Below are 12,237 nucleotides of genomic sequence, written 5' to 3' on the forward strand. Positions count from 1 at the left end.
TCTCTCTTTGTATTGTTAGAATAAGGTTAGAATTTGGGGCATGTAGAATCTTGCCTTTAAAAACAAAGTAGATGTTAACTTTTTTCACTAAAATTATCTAACACAGGTACTATTCTTTAACTGCTTCCTTCCCTCTCTTTTTCTTTACTGAAAAAGAAGGTACTTGATCTAAATTGTATCAAGATTGTTCATTTTAAGATACTCTGGAAGACTGCATTAAACCTGGCAATGTAACGTTTAACACATTTGCCTTATTTTACGTTCACTCTGACCCCTAAGACAAGTGGCATCAAAATTTACTTGAGGCTGAAACTGAACTGTACATGTACTTCCAAGGAAATCTGCCACTTTGAAATTAAATGCATAAAGAAAAGTTAATATTAGTGCCCTTCTCCAAATCTTGTCATCATTCCACTACTCTGGGGCAGGGGTTCCTGATTTTACTTTTAAATCAATTCCTCAATCTATTTCACCATGCTGCTGCATTAGCCTTTGTGCTTCTATAACAAAGGAGCAAGAACTAGTATTAGTGTTGGAACAAGAGAATGTGAAGAATAGGTAGGGGACTGCTAATGAAGAACAAAAAACCACCTTGTAAAACCATAGGTAAGACAGTAAAGTATCCAAAGCTACATATGAGTACACAATCAAAAATTAATTTTTAAAAAACCCTCACATTAGCTGCTAATTGGTAATTGTGACAACTCTTGCCCAGTGAAACTTAATTTCTATCTTAAAATACATTTAATGTGAGACTCTTTAAAGCTACAAGTTAACCAAAACATAAAGGTTAATGAGCATGAAAACCACAGCAATCCTGGGAGATGATTTCTCCACAAAAGATGAAAAAATATCACCAGGAAAGGGCAGGTAGTACTGTGGAAAAAATATTCGAGTTAGTTTGGGCATCTGCATTGCAAAAATAAATCAATTATGTTCTTTCATGTAATACTCCCTGTTCAAAAAAAACCCCAAAACCTAAGCAAGCCTCAGTCAGTGGTACTGAAGACTGGATGGGCAGTGGGAAAGCTTTGTCACTTAAAGTCATTGAGAAATGAAGTTTCTAAATTGTCAGGTTCTACTCTTAAAAAAACGCGGTTAAAATATTTTATTACCTATTATCTTCTAACACAACACTAAAGCTCTCGCCTATCTGACACTTGCAACACACACCAATTCTTTTCATTCTTCTACATTAAATTGAGCTGTTGCTGAGATGGGCCATTAGACTGGTATTCTACACGGTCACATTCCTTAAGCAACCTGAAAAAGTAGTGGACACCTTACAAAACCCACTGCTGTAAAATACTTCTCAATCTTTCAGCAAAAGGGATAGCCAGACTTTTGGCTGAAGCAATTTAGAAAGCCTCTTCAGAAGACATTCAGGACTGCACTCCCCAGTATTTTTTCACGCTTTCACAGTGCACACAGGTATTGGCTGATCCAAACGCACGTGATACACATGGTCACTATCGAAACAGGATGTACAAGTAGACCCTGTCACTTAACCCAACAGTCCCATACACTCCTGTTGCATGGCTGGGTTTCCCCACCACCTGACATCACAACTGCTTTTTTGCTCACATTAAGATGACTACTGGACACAAGACTGGGAGGATTCAAAAGCAGCCAAAACAATATGCCCTAAAATCCACTCCTTTGTTATATCTGAAGGGCCTCCAGGAAAACATACAAGGCTGGGTCTGATTTGTGCAATGGGTATCCTTGACTTGACAGTGAGGCACAGTGGCTTCCTCCTGCTGTTCTCCAAAGTTATTTCAAGTTCAAGGAATTGGAATGTATGCAATTTTTTGTAAAGGCATTTTATTTGTAAATGCTTAATTGCTGAACATTTTCAAAATATTTATCATTGACGCACTCATCATTTTGAACTATTAAAAAATGACAGGTTTTTAACATGGAACTTTATTTCAAAAAAACAGTAACTAACTTGGAGCTCTCCTTCCCACCAGCCACCTGGATTCTTCTTTCTGATAAGAATCAACTGACCAGGAGCAAGCGTAAGCTGTTCTGGACCCGTTGCTGTGTAAGAGGCAATAACTTGGGCTATTTCTGTTGAAGCAGGGAGGGAAAAAAAAAGTTAATTTGGAAAAACCTGAATACATTCTATACAACATCAACTCTGCTATTATCACCAGCACAGTATATCCGTTCTGTATTTCTTTCCATAAAATTGTTACGTATTGATGTAGTTCCATCAAAACATATGGTAATTACGAAACAGATTGGAAGTTCATAGCGCTTCAGGAATAAAACAGAGGTGCAGCAGCTCTATGGGTAGGATATAAAAAAATATTTGAAATAGGGAAGAATAACAAACATAATTAAGAACTATATGGCTCTTAAAACCAAGTGTCATGATACTGTTTTCCAGTAAATACATTTTTGTAGCATTAGTTTGAACTAAGCTCTCTAAAAAGAGGAGATACATGTTGATGACAATATAATGAAAAAGTTGCAGTAATGGAGGTGTAAACTGATGAAGGTCTGCAGAAAAAATTTTACCACCACACTAGACAAAAAAATGAATGCTTTCAAAATGTAACAAACAGAATTTATTTTGAAGCCTTTATTCTGTGAACATTAATACAAAGCTGGTGCCTTATTTGATCACCTACCAGCATGAATGACAGAGTACCCATGAGCTCACAATTATCTCTCCATTACATTAGCCAAAGCAGACATTGCAGTTTACTCCATTTCACAGTGGTTGTAGAAAGACAGATGATAACTTAGTCACCACGAAGTCTGGTAAGGCTAACCCATTTTTTTGAACCAATCTGAACTGACAGGAGCTTATAAGAGACTGTAGGTATTCTGGTGTCCTACTGATTGATAGCTTTAAGTCAGGTTTAGCGTGTCAACAAACCATTTTTAGGGTGACAGAGAACATGTTTGATACTATGATAACCGGGAACCTTTTGTAAACGAAAAGATGGTAGGTTTGGAAACTTTTTAGCTTTTAGAAAGCTAAACCTTTTAGGCTGCCACATTTACTTAGTTCCTTTTTAGTCATGAGTTAAGGGGAATCTGTGGGGAATTTCTTTTAGCTTTCATTTTGTTGGAAAGGGTCTCAGACATCCAAAGCAGCACAAAAGTAGTACAGTTACTGCTGGAAACTCCATTTCAGGATCCCAGTACACAGTCATTCATCACTTAAGTATTCTTCCTAACAGAATGATCTAGGGTTGTGTTTGGTGTTTGTTGGGGGGGGGGGGGGGGGAGGGAAATAGGGATTTTGGGTTTTTGTTTTTATGAAAAACCTTATTTGGCGATGCATCAAATAAAATTGGCGACCATCAGTTGATGTGGGCCCTGAGCTTGGCTAGTTATGGTTGTGGTCTAAGACTATCCTAGAACAAGCCCACAAGCCCACAGCAGAGCTAGTAGTACCAGATCACAGAAACGTGTCTCAACTGCTTCAGTGCAGAGACAGGCACCTTAATTCAAAACCTCAGCAATTATCTGATCACAGATCAATACGCTCCTTGAGATTTTAGCTTTTATTTGAAAATCTTGATTAAAAAATATCTGTATCAGCTGTTTTCATTTATGATTACTGTTTGTAGATATTTTCAATCTAGTCTATCCTAAAAAACTGGCACTGGAAGACTAAGCAGAAAAAGGTCTCCCGTGCCATTGGTTTGTCTCTTTATAAGGCAGGAGAAAGCAACGTGACATTAAGCGTGAGGTGGATTAGTGGTCAACACAGCAACAACAGCAAAAGGGACTGAGGCTGAAGGAGCGAGTACACAAATGTGGTCTCCAGCTTTCTCATGGGCAGTTGTACTAAGGAAGTAAAACAGTGCTGGGCACCATCCTACTTGGCCCCCTCTGTCAACAAGCACCAAACTTTCTGTGGCCAAGAGAAACAGCAGAGGCACTCAGTAACAACCCATCACCCACAGGTTGGCAAAGGAGGGGGTGTCTGCTGGTAAGGCAGAGAAAGGGAGCAATCATTGAAAAGGCAGTTGTAGGCAGAGGAAACCACAAAGCCAACTGCCTTGAAACAGAGGGAGGTTTTGTTGCAGGGAGGAAACAATATGATTTGAAGATTGCCAGGAAAATGATCAGATGGCTTACTTAACATTTAGAAGAAAAGGATGATTAGGAAAATTAAAATGGTCAGAGAAGCATTCAAGATGTAAATGAACAACATAAAGAGGATGAAGAAGCAGAGAGATGACAAGCGATCTGAGATCACTGCAAATGATGACACATACAGAATTGATGATGACAGAACCTCCCTCAAGATAACCCAAAGAGGGGAGACACAGGTACACAGAGGTGCGCAGTCAGGAAAGGGTGGGACCAAAGAGGTGATGAAAAAGCCAGTATCTGAGAGTTAGAAAGATTCTTTAAACCTGGATCTGGAACTTAGCATACAAAACGTGAAAGCAGAAGGGTAGAAGAAAGAATTCGTAAGTAAAACATAGTAGGTGATGATAGGAGAGTCACAGAAAAGCCAGCAGCAGCAGTCTAGTCTGTCCTGTATGAAAGCAAAGCAAGCAAGCTATTTGGCAGGAAACATGTCTATACTGCTAGAAGGTCTGCAAGCTCCCTGCGTTTGCAGGTTTTTCCACAGTATCACATTAATTCCTCCACCCTAGGCCATTCAGGAGGCAAAACGAACACAAGCAAACAAAATAAACTGTGTGAGTTTGTAATTATTGGTTTTTTTTAAATCAGGCAAAAATCTCTCTTACTACCATGGCCATTATGATATTCAGTATATCATACCAAGAGAGCAAAAATCTTATACATCACATCTCTCTCAGAACAAGAAATTTCTAATTTTTTTATACAAAAAGGTGATTCACAACGGTCCAGGTATCAGATATCCTCTTTCACCAACCAGCAGGATAAAGAACTTTTATCATGGACTGTGTGTTAAATAAGTCACGATATGAATTACAGGTTTTAACATTCAGCTCTTGCATGTCACAGAGAAGCAGAAAGTTAGAGAAAACAACTCAGCAAAAACTTTTTTTAAAAAAAAAACCAAACCTGAAATAGCTTTCTTTCCAGGAAGGACTTTTTAATTTTTATTTAAGTATTGAATTACTGAGACGAGATCCAATTCAATTATAGTCCAGGCCAAAAAATGTGGCCTCTATTAAAACAGGTACATTTAGAAAAAGAAATAAATGCCTTCTCACAGGTATAGTTGTCCTCATATTGCTGCTTAAATTTACAGAGAGAGTGGTTTCTTTTCCCTTGCCCTTCAACACGCACTGTTACCAACTCCCACCCACTCGTCCTGCTGCTTCTAGAATAAACAGGAATATTTCACCTTGTTCATTAGCATTTAACTTATACCGGCTGAGCACTTGCAGCTCACTTATAGCAAAAACATCCATGAATCTCCTTGCTGAAATAGGCAGGATTGCTCCCAAACTGTTCTTAAACTCCAAAAGATTCTGAACACACTTTCTGTCAACATCTCTCCAGTCTCTACTTCACTGAAAGTTCAAGTCCAGGAGACCAGGTATTATAAAGCTGGTGCTCTGGTGGATGGCAAGACTTCAGCCTATTCTCCCATGTGTGGAAAAAAAGCAGCCAGACCTATCAGCATCTTCTCACTATTCCTGACAGGTATCACTTCTAGAGGTTTTCCAGATCTCTGCTCTTGTCTACCTCTCTCAAGCTTTGTATCTATTAACAGAAATATTTTTAATCATGCGAATGAAGCATAGAAGAGGCAGGAGTAGTTTACTTCCAAGCCCTTCTTTCCATAAATAGATCAGTAAGATTTGACAAGAGCAGCCCATTGCTGGTATGTCAAGGTAAAAAAAGCCAAATGAAATTGGGGCTGCTGGAATCTGCTCTCCCTGCCTCCTCTTACACACCGACACAGTGAACCAGTTCAGGGAGAAAAAGCAAAATTTCCCCCCCACAAAACAAAATACGGCTATGCATGTCTGTGTGTATGGGAATAAGGCAAGATTTAGTAGATCACGTCCTTGAACCACCTCACTGTGCACCTGAACAAGGCTCAAAGAAAGGGACAGAGTAGAAGAATGGAGCACCGCGTATCTAGTTTGGTTCAGCTCAATGCAAAGTCATCTCTTTAGTACAAAAGCAAATAAATACACTAAGAGGAAAAAAAGGTGCCTTCTGGGAACTTTACAAATGCCTGCCAGTGGCAGAGAATGCACTTTTCTAATTATCTTTGGAAATGCAATGGCTGTTTGGAAGGATAGCCCCCACCACCCCAAGAGCCAGGGGACCTCTTTCTAGCCAAAAAGCAACGTGATCTTCTGCAGCACGACCAGGCTTGACAGGCAATAATTTACATAGCATGAATACAAGATATATGCTCTTGAAAATGAGAAGCCGGCACAAGAGCTCACAAAGTCATGTATACCATATTGTGTAGTATTCTAGAGAAAATGCTGTAAAACCACAGTGTAAGAATATATACTTCCATCTTCAGAGGCACTGGCAAACTTGGGCTTTTTGAAGGTTTCCAGTGCTCTGTTCAGCAATCTATCATGAAGTTTACATTCATTTTTGAGCAAGTGGATTTTTATTCTCTAGCTACATGCTAGTTAGTGATCGATACATGCTAGATGGAATGATTGACAGATTATGTATTAATTTATTTTAGACAACAGTTTTCATCAGTGCAGACTACTACCATATGATCAAGAGCAAACATAATTTATTTTCATGGAAAAGATTTTGTTGCCATTGAATTTAGGAACATATGTGAGGTGCTGTCACAATATATTATATGACTTACCAGGTTTCTTCCCTAAGCTTCCCGTTTTTCCAGCTGCTCCAGGAGCCTTGAAATAGAAAGTAAGATGTTACGTTTAGCACTCATATTTATTTCTCCAGTATATGAAAATTATTTTCTATGCTTTTATTATTTATTATTTTCTAATGCAGTAAACAAGGATGTAAGTAAAAACTTTCACAGGAAGATTCTATTCTTACAGAAACCCCTAATATTTTAGATTAAAATTAATACACAGGAATAAATAACAAGCAGCGAATGGAAGTGGATAACTAACTATATAAATGTGTATACTTCTTTCCTGAACTTTTCTTCCTTTTGTGGACTGCAAATACCAATGTAATTCCAAATTACATAGCATTTGAAGAGTAAATCTATATCTATAGAATGTGAATTCTGTCGAGTTGAAACAACAACAGTAGTTTCCAGCTCTACAAATAGTTGGATTGCAAATATGCCTAAAAAGCTAAGTGGACATAATTATTTCAATACTTTCTATATTATGGTTCTAAAATTTCACATATGGCACATTAGCATAGTCAGTGTAGTTACTGCATCTTTAAGAAAAGTCATCTGAACTTTGTAGGTGGTGTGTGTTGCAGTAGTAAAAGCCCCACCACCATTTTTGTGCCCAACTGAGAGCACCAGGCACTGAACTGCAAGGTGCTATCTATCTTTAGCTGTTTCCTCTGAACCTGGATGGGGTGAGATGAGGGATGAACATCATCATCCATGCCAAGAGATTTGCAAGAAAAGCCTTTGAACGGTCACAAGAAATCCAGCAAGCAGTGAAATTAGTTCAGTTATGTATAGGAAAACAGGGATACTGAAAGATGAAATTTAATATGAAAAACTTTCATAATTTAAAAACTCCAAGTTCTCATCCTGAAAAAAAAATTTTTTCCTTGAGGCCACTGGTTATTTGGGAAGAGTTATGATTATTTATTTATTTTAATGCACTCACAGGTCTACTGATATATATGCAATTAGAGTATTCAAAAACAGTATGTGGTCTCAACTCTGCCCCTTCCACGCCCCCCTTCCTCAGTCAACTTCCAACCCTTTTAGTCACTACCCTGTCTAGAACAGCTTCCCCCTGCCCCCTAAATAATTACTTCAGTTTCTTCCCAGTACATTGCCATTCGTATCTTCTACAATAAAAAGATCTGATATGGATAACAGCAATAAATCTAAACTGTACTTTGATCAGAAATGCTGAATAACCATAAACATCCTCTTGCCTTCAAACAAGGCTCAACACTTCTGTCTCCCTTCAATTGCTCCTTTAGGATCCTTCTTACAAACTTGGAAGTCTTCATCAAATGGCCTTAAGGTTTTCACAGAATCCTAATTTCTCTATGGAAAAGAACAGTTCCACCCTCAATATTCTCCATATTAAATTGATGCTTTGAAAACTTGGGGATTCTGGCAGAAACTAATATAAGGAGTAACTAAAGAACTAGTTAAATGACTGGTTTTGAATGCCTCTATAAAATAGATTATTAGATAGTTCTCAATCTGTCTTGAAGATTACATAGCTGCTCTAAGACATCCATGTTTTGAACTTCAGAAAAGTTACCAAGGAAGCCTGACCTTTCAGACTGAACTACAGCACCTCACAATGCTGTATTAGTCAAGCCAACCCCATCTAATAACAGCAGAAAAGCAGAAAACACAGCAGAGTTGGCATTGCCTACCTCACAAGCTGTAACTGGTGCTAGAAGGTAAAAGTGGGGATGGGAAGTTTTTGGTTTGTTCAGATTTTTTTGTGTTTTGTTGTTGTTTTTTTTTTCAATTTGGCACCAAAGCGCCTTATGTACATCTAGTATACCCTGCTTCTCCCTGACATTTTTGCAAGTTAAATTTTGGGAGGGATTGTGGAAAGTGGGTGCTTTAAGTTAACTGATACTTGGGTATTATTGTCTCAGTGCTACTTTCCTGTCATTGTAAAAGACTGATTATGGTTACTTTCCACAAGGCCAGCAAATCTTCCTTTCTTCCGCATGTTCCTTTCTTTCCCTTCAGTTCTTCACCTTTCTCTACAACCACTGTGACCTACATTAACAAAAAAAGTGGAATAGGAAAGCATCGTGCAGAGATCAGATACAAAGACTAAGGTTAGGTCTGGGGACAAGGAGCCGGTGGTCCAGACGAAGTGACTGAGAGTCTATTGACAGTCCCAAGTAGGGAAGATGAAAAGGTTTAGAACTAAATGTGACAAATGGCACTGATATGGTAATACTAGGAATTAATTCTGCTTTGGAAAGTGTTTCCGGCAGAGAAACACCCTCCCCTCTTCCTTAAGAAAGAACAAGTGTTTGAACCTTTAGAGAACACACTTCTTCAAAATACCACTTAGTCAAACATCCATGTCACCAGATTAGGAGCACATGGACAGACAAAACATGCTGTGACACTGCATCTTTACAGTTAACTGGTAAATGTATAGAGATTATTTTAAAAGATAAGCTTCAAAATCACCTTGACCAGGCTAAGTCTGAATTATCTTTGAGGATCCTCTGAATCCTTGGTAAAAAAGTAGAAGAAATACATACAGAAGTCCTGCAGTAGTTCGATAAACAACTAAATTAAGATGGACCCAACTTCGGGCCCACTCAGTAGATGGAGAAGTATTTTCTATTCTTTCTGTTGACAGAAACACAGTGGAGAGGACTTACCCCATTCTATTTCCCTTTTGTACACCTGAGACACCAACTGCCTTTGAGGATATTTTGTGACAAATGATAAAGTCTCTTGAAACAGTAGACTAGAACTTGGTTTGCTATTTTAATAAGACGCAGCAGTAGACTGGCCAATTGTGTCGTACAGTAAGACCCTTAGAATCCAGATTAAAACAATTCAGACTGTTACTATTTTCAGGACATTAATGCAAAGCTTTGTAACTAAAGGCATCTCAATTTTCATGTTTGCACGACCACTTTATGAGCTCCATGTCTCATGCAGCAGTAATTATCACCCATCTCAGAGAAAGGCAGGGTACAATAAAAACCTTTTACAGATCTGTATCCATCTACCTCAACCTAATGAAAACTCTGAGAATGGACCATGAACTAGCATTTGGGTTTTTTTTGTGTTGTGGGTTTTTTTTGTTTGTTTTTTAAAAACAAAGACTTTCACTCTGTTAATAAGTTGAAACTTTAAGGAACAAAAATAGTTTAATTTAGCAACTGGAGGTGAATGGGTAGTCTGGGACTAGGTACAGATTCAAAAAAATTTCTTCTGATGTATAAACCATTGATATTTTGAGGCTTACAACCATTTCTACAAACTCTGTACTTGCTGTTGAAAGATCAGCACTGCCTTACTTTTTTTCCAGGCCTAAGTCAATAGTGCAGAACACATTAAATTAATTTACTCTTTTAGTAACATTTTCCACAATCAGCCAGCTGTCCAAGCACAGCGGCACATCTGAAAGTTAACAGACAGCCACTATTGAGAAATCCTTTGTAAAAACTGGCTCTGTGAACAAGCTGAATAGCAAAACACTGTATGTGTAATGGCAATTATCCACTTGGAACAAGAAATATGTCCTGCGGGGCATATGAATCACTTTATGAAAATAAGCATCCCAGATACCAAGATCTCCGTGAGCTCTGTGCTTTTTCCTCCCTCTCTCATCAAGATGTGATTTTCACCAGCAAAAAGGGCAGCTGGAGCACTTTCAGATGAACTGCACTTGGCTGTTTCAGCTCCAGACAAGTTGAGATTAGAGAAACATCAAATTGACCTCTCTAATAAAAATAGTTTTCAGTATTAAATGTCTATTTGTGAGTTCTCTACAAAAAAGATTTGCCCATATGTGTGCCTGTGTCTCACCAGACAGGATGAGCATCCAGTCCTTAAAGGCACACAAAAGGCAGCTCTGCACATCTGAATATAAATTCCCAGGTTTTGAGACTAAACTCTGTTAAGAATATATTAAGGGAAAACAAAAACAGTTCCTTCAACAAAAGTTCAATGGAAACTTAACATTAACTAACAAGAACATAGCTGACATTAAGTAACTAACTAGCAACTACCACTATCTATGTAGGAAACAGGCCTCGCAGGGTTTTAGGAGGCTGACAGTGCAAGTTCCCACCCATCAACTACAATACGAACTTACAGGTAACAAAGAGACTTTAGGGCATGCTCACAAGATACCCCACAGGTTAGGAAATTATCTGTATGCTTGTTCCTACACCTCCATGGCAAGCCATCATCTTTCTGATGTACGTGAAGAATTACTGGCAGGGCTGAACTATAATCTACATCCTGAACTGCAAAAAGGAGTGCTTTTCTTAACCAGATAAACTTCCTGATACAGACCCACAAACACCTCTGCTGCCACAACTGAAAGGATGTTGTATGACTTAGAGGAGAATCAAACTGCTAAACTTGGGGGCAGAATGTTCAGAATTTCTTGTCTGGACTCTCACTGAGCTCTGTTGTCTGGGTAAACCTATACCCTAACACCACAACTTACTACTGTACAAAATTTACTCTAATTCTCAGAAAGACAAGCTAGCCTGCTGTGATGGGCCTCATAGTGCTACAAGCTACGATGCTTCCACTAACTGAACCATTAGTTCAGAAGTTAGGTCCTCTTCTAGTCTGGGAACTGATCTAACTTTATCTGCTAATCCATAGTCACTAGATTTGATGCAACTCAAAGGTAGGAATAAACACAGGCATATCCAAAACCATATACTAAACATAGGTATGATGTTTTCCTTCTAAAATGAAGTATTTCACACAAAAGCCAGCTAAAAATGCAGTTCAAAACCAGCTCAAGATAATCTAAGCTGATGCCTCCTTCGCTACTCTCCTCCTGTAGTAATTCTGGTATTGACATTTTTCTAACCCTTGCTGAGCTGATTCAGAGTACCATCTTAGAAGAGTGTATTATTTCTGCTAGACTACTTTTCTGCTCTGTTTAGAGCCCTGAATCGGCTTATTAACAGGTCAGATGAAAGACAGAGGCAGCAGAAGTGTGGCAGGTAGGACTGTACCGGTGCTCACTTAGAATGGGTTACATATGATCATTTTGTATCAGGAATAGTGTGGCCAGCAGCAGTAGGGAAGTGATCGTGCCCCTGTACTCGGCAGTGGTGAGGCCCCACCTTGAATCCTTTGTTCAGTTTTGGGCCCCTCACTGTAAGAAGGACATTGAGGTGCTGGAGTGTATCCAAAGAAGGGCAACGAAGCTGATGAAGGGTCTGGAGCACAAGTCTTGTGAGGAGCGGCTGAGGGAGCTGGGGTTGTTTAGCCTGGAGAAGAGGAGGCTGAGGGGAGACCTTATCACACTCTACAACTACCTGAAAGGAGGTTGTAGTGAGGTGGGTGTTGGTCTCTTCTCCCAAGTCACTAGCAATAGGACAAGAGGAAATGGCCTCAAGTTGTGACAGGGAAGGTTTAGATTGATCTGAGGAAAAATTCTTTCACAGAAAGGGTTGTCAAGCACTGGAACAGGC

The 12,237-nt window shown here is 38.9% G+C and overlaps 1 protein-coding gene across 7 annotated transcripts in view; it reads right to left on the bottom strand.

Moving 5' to 3' along the window:
• The window catches only part of ITSN1 (intersectin 1), a 147,325-nt gene that overhangs the window by 29,425 nt on the left and 105,663 nt on the right, over window positions 1–12,237 (bottom strand). For all 7 annotated transcript variants that reach the window (XM_075100803.1, XM_075100813.1, XM_075100785.1 and 4 more), the window contains 2 exons: window positions 6,767–6,812; window positions 1,952–2,073 (listed from right to left, as the gene is read on the bottom strand). In XM_075100803.1, the coding sequence (XP_074956904.1) occupies window positions 1,952–2,073; window positions 6,767–6,812 (168 nt within the window). The remainder of the gene's footprint in view (window positions 1–1,951; window positions 2,074–6,766; window positions 6,813–12,237) is intronic.

Source organism: Phalacrocorax aristotelis, chromosome 1, assembly GCF_949628215.1.
Source record: "Phalacrocorax aristotelis chromosome 1, bGulAri2.1, whole genome shotgun sequence".
NCBI lineage: Eukaryota > Metazoa > Chordata > Aves > Suliformes > Phalacrocoracidae > Phalacrocorax > Phalacrocorax aristotelis.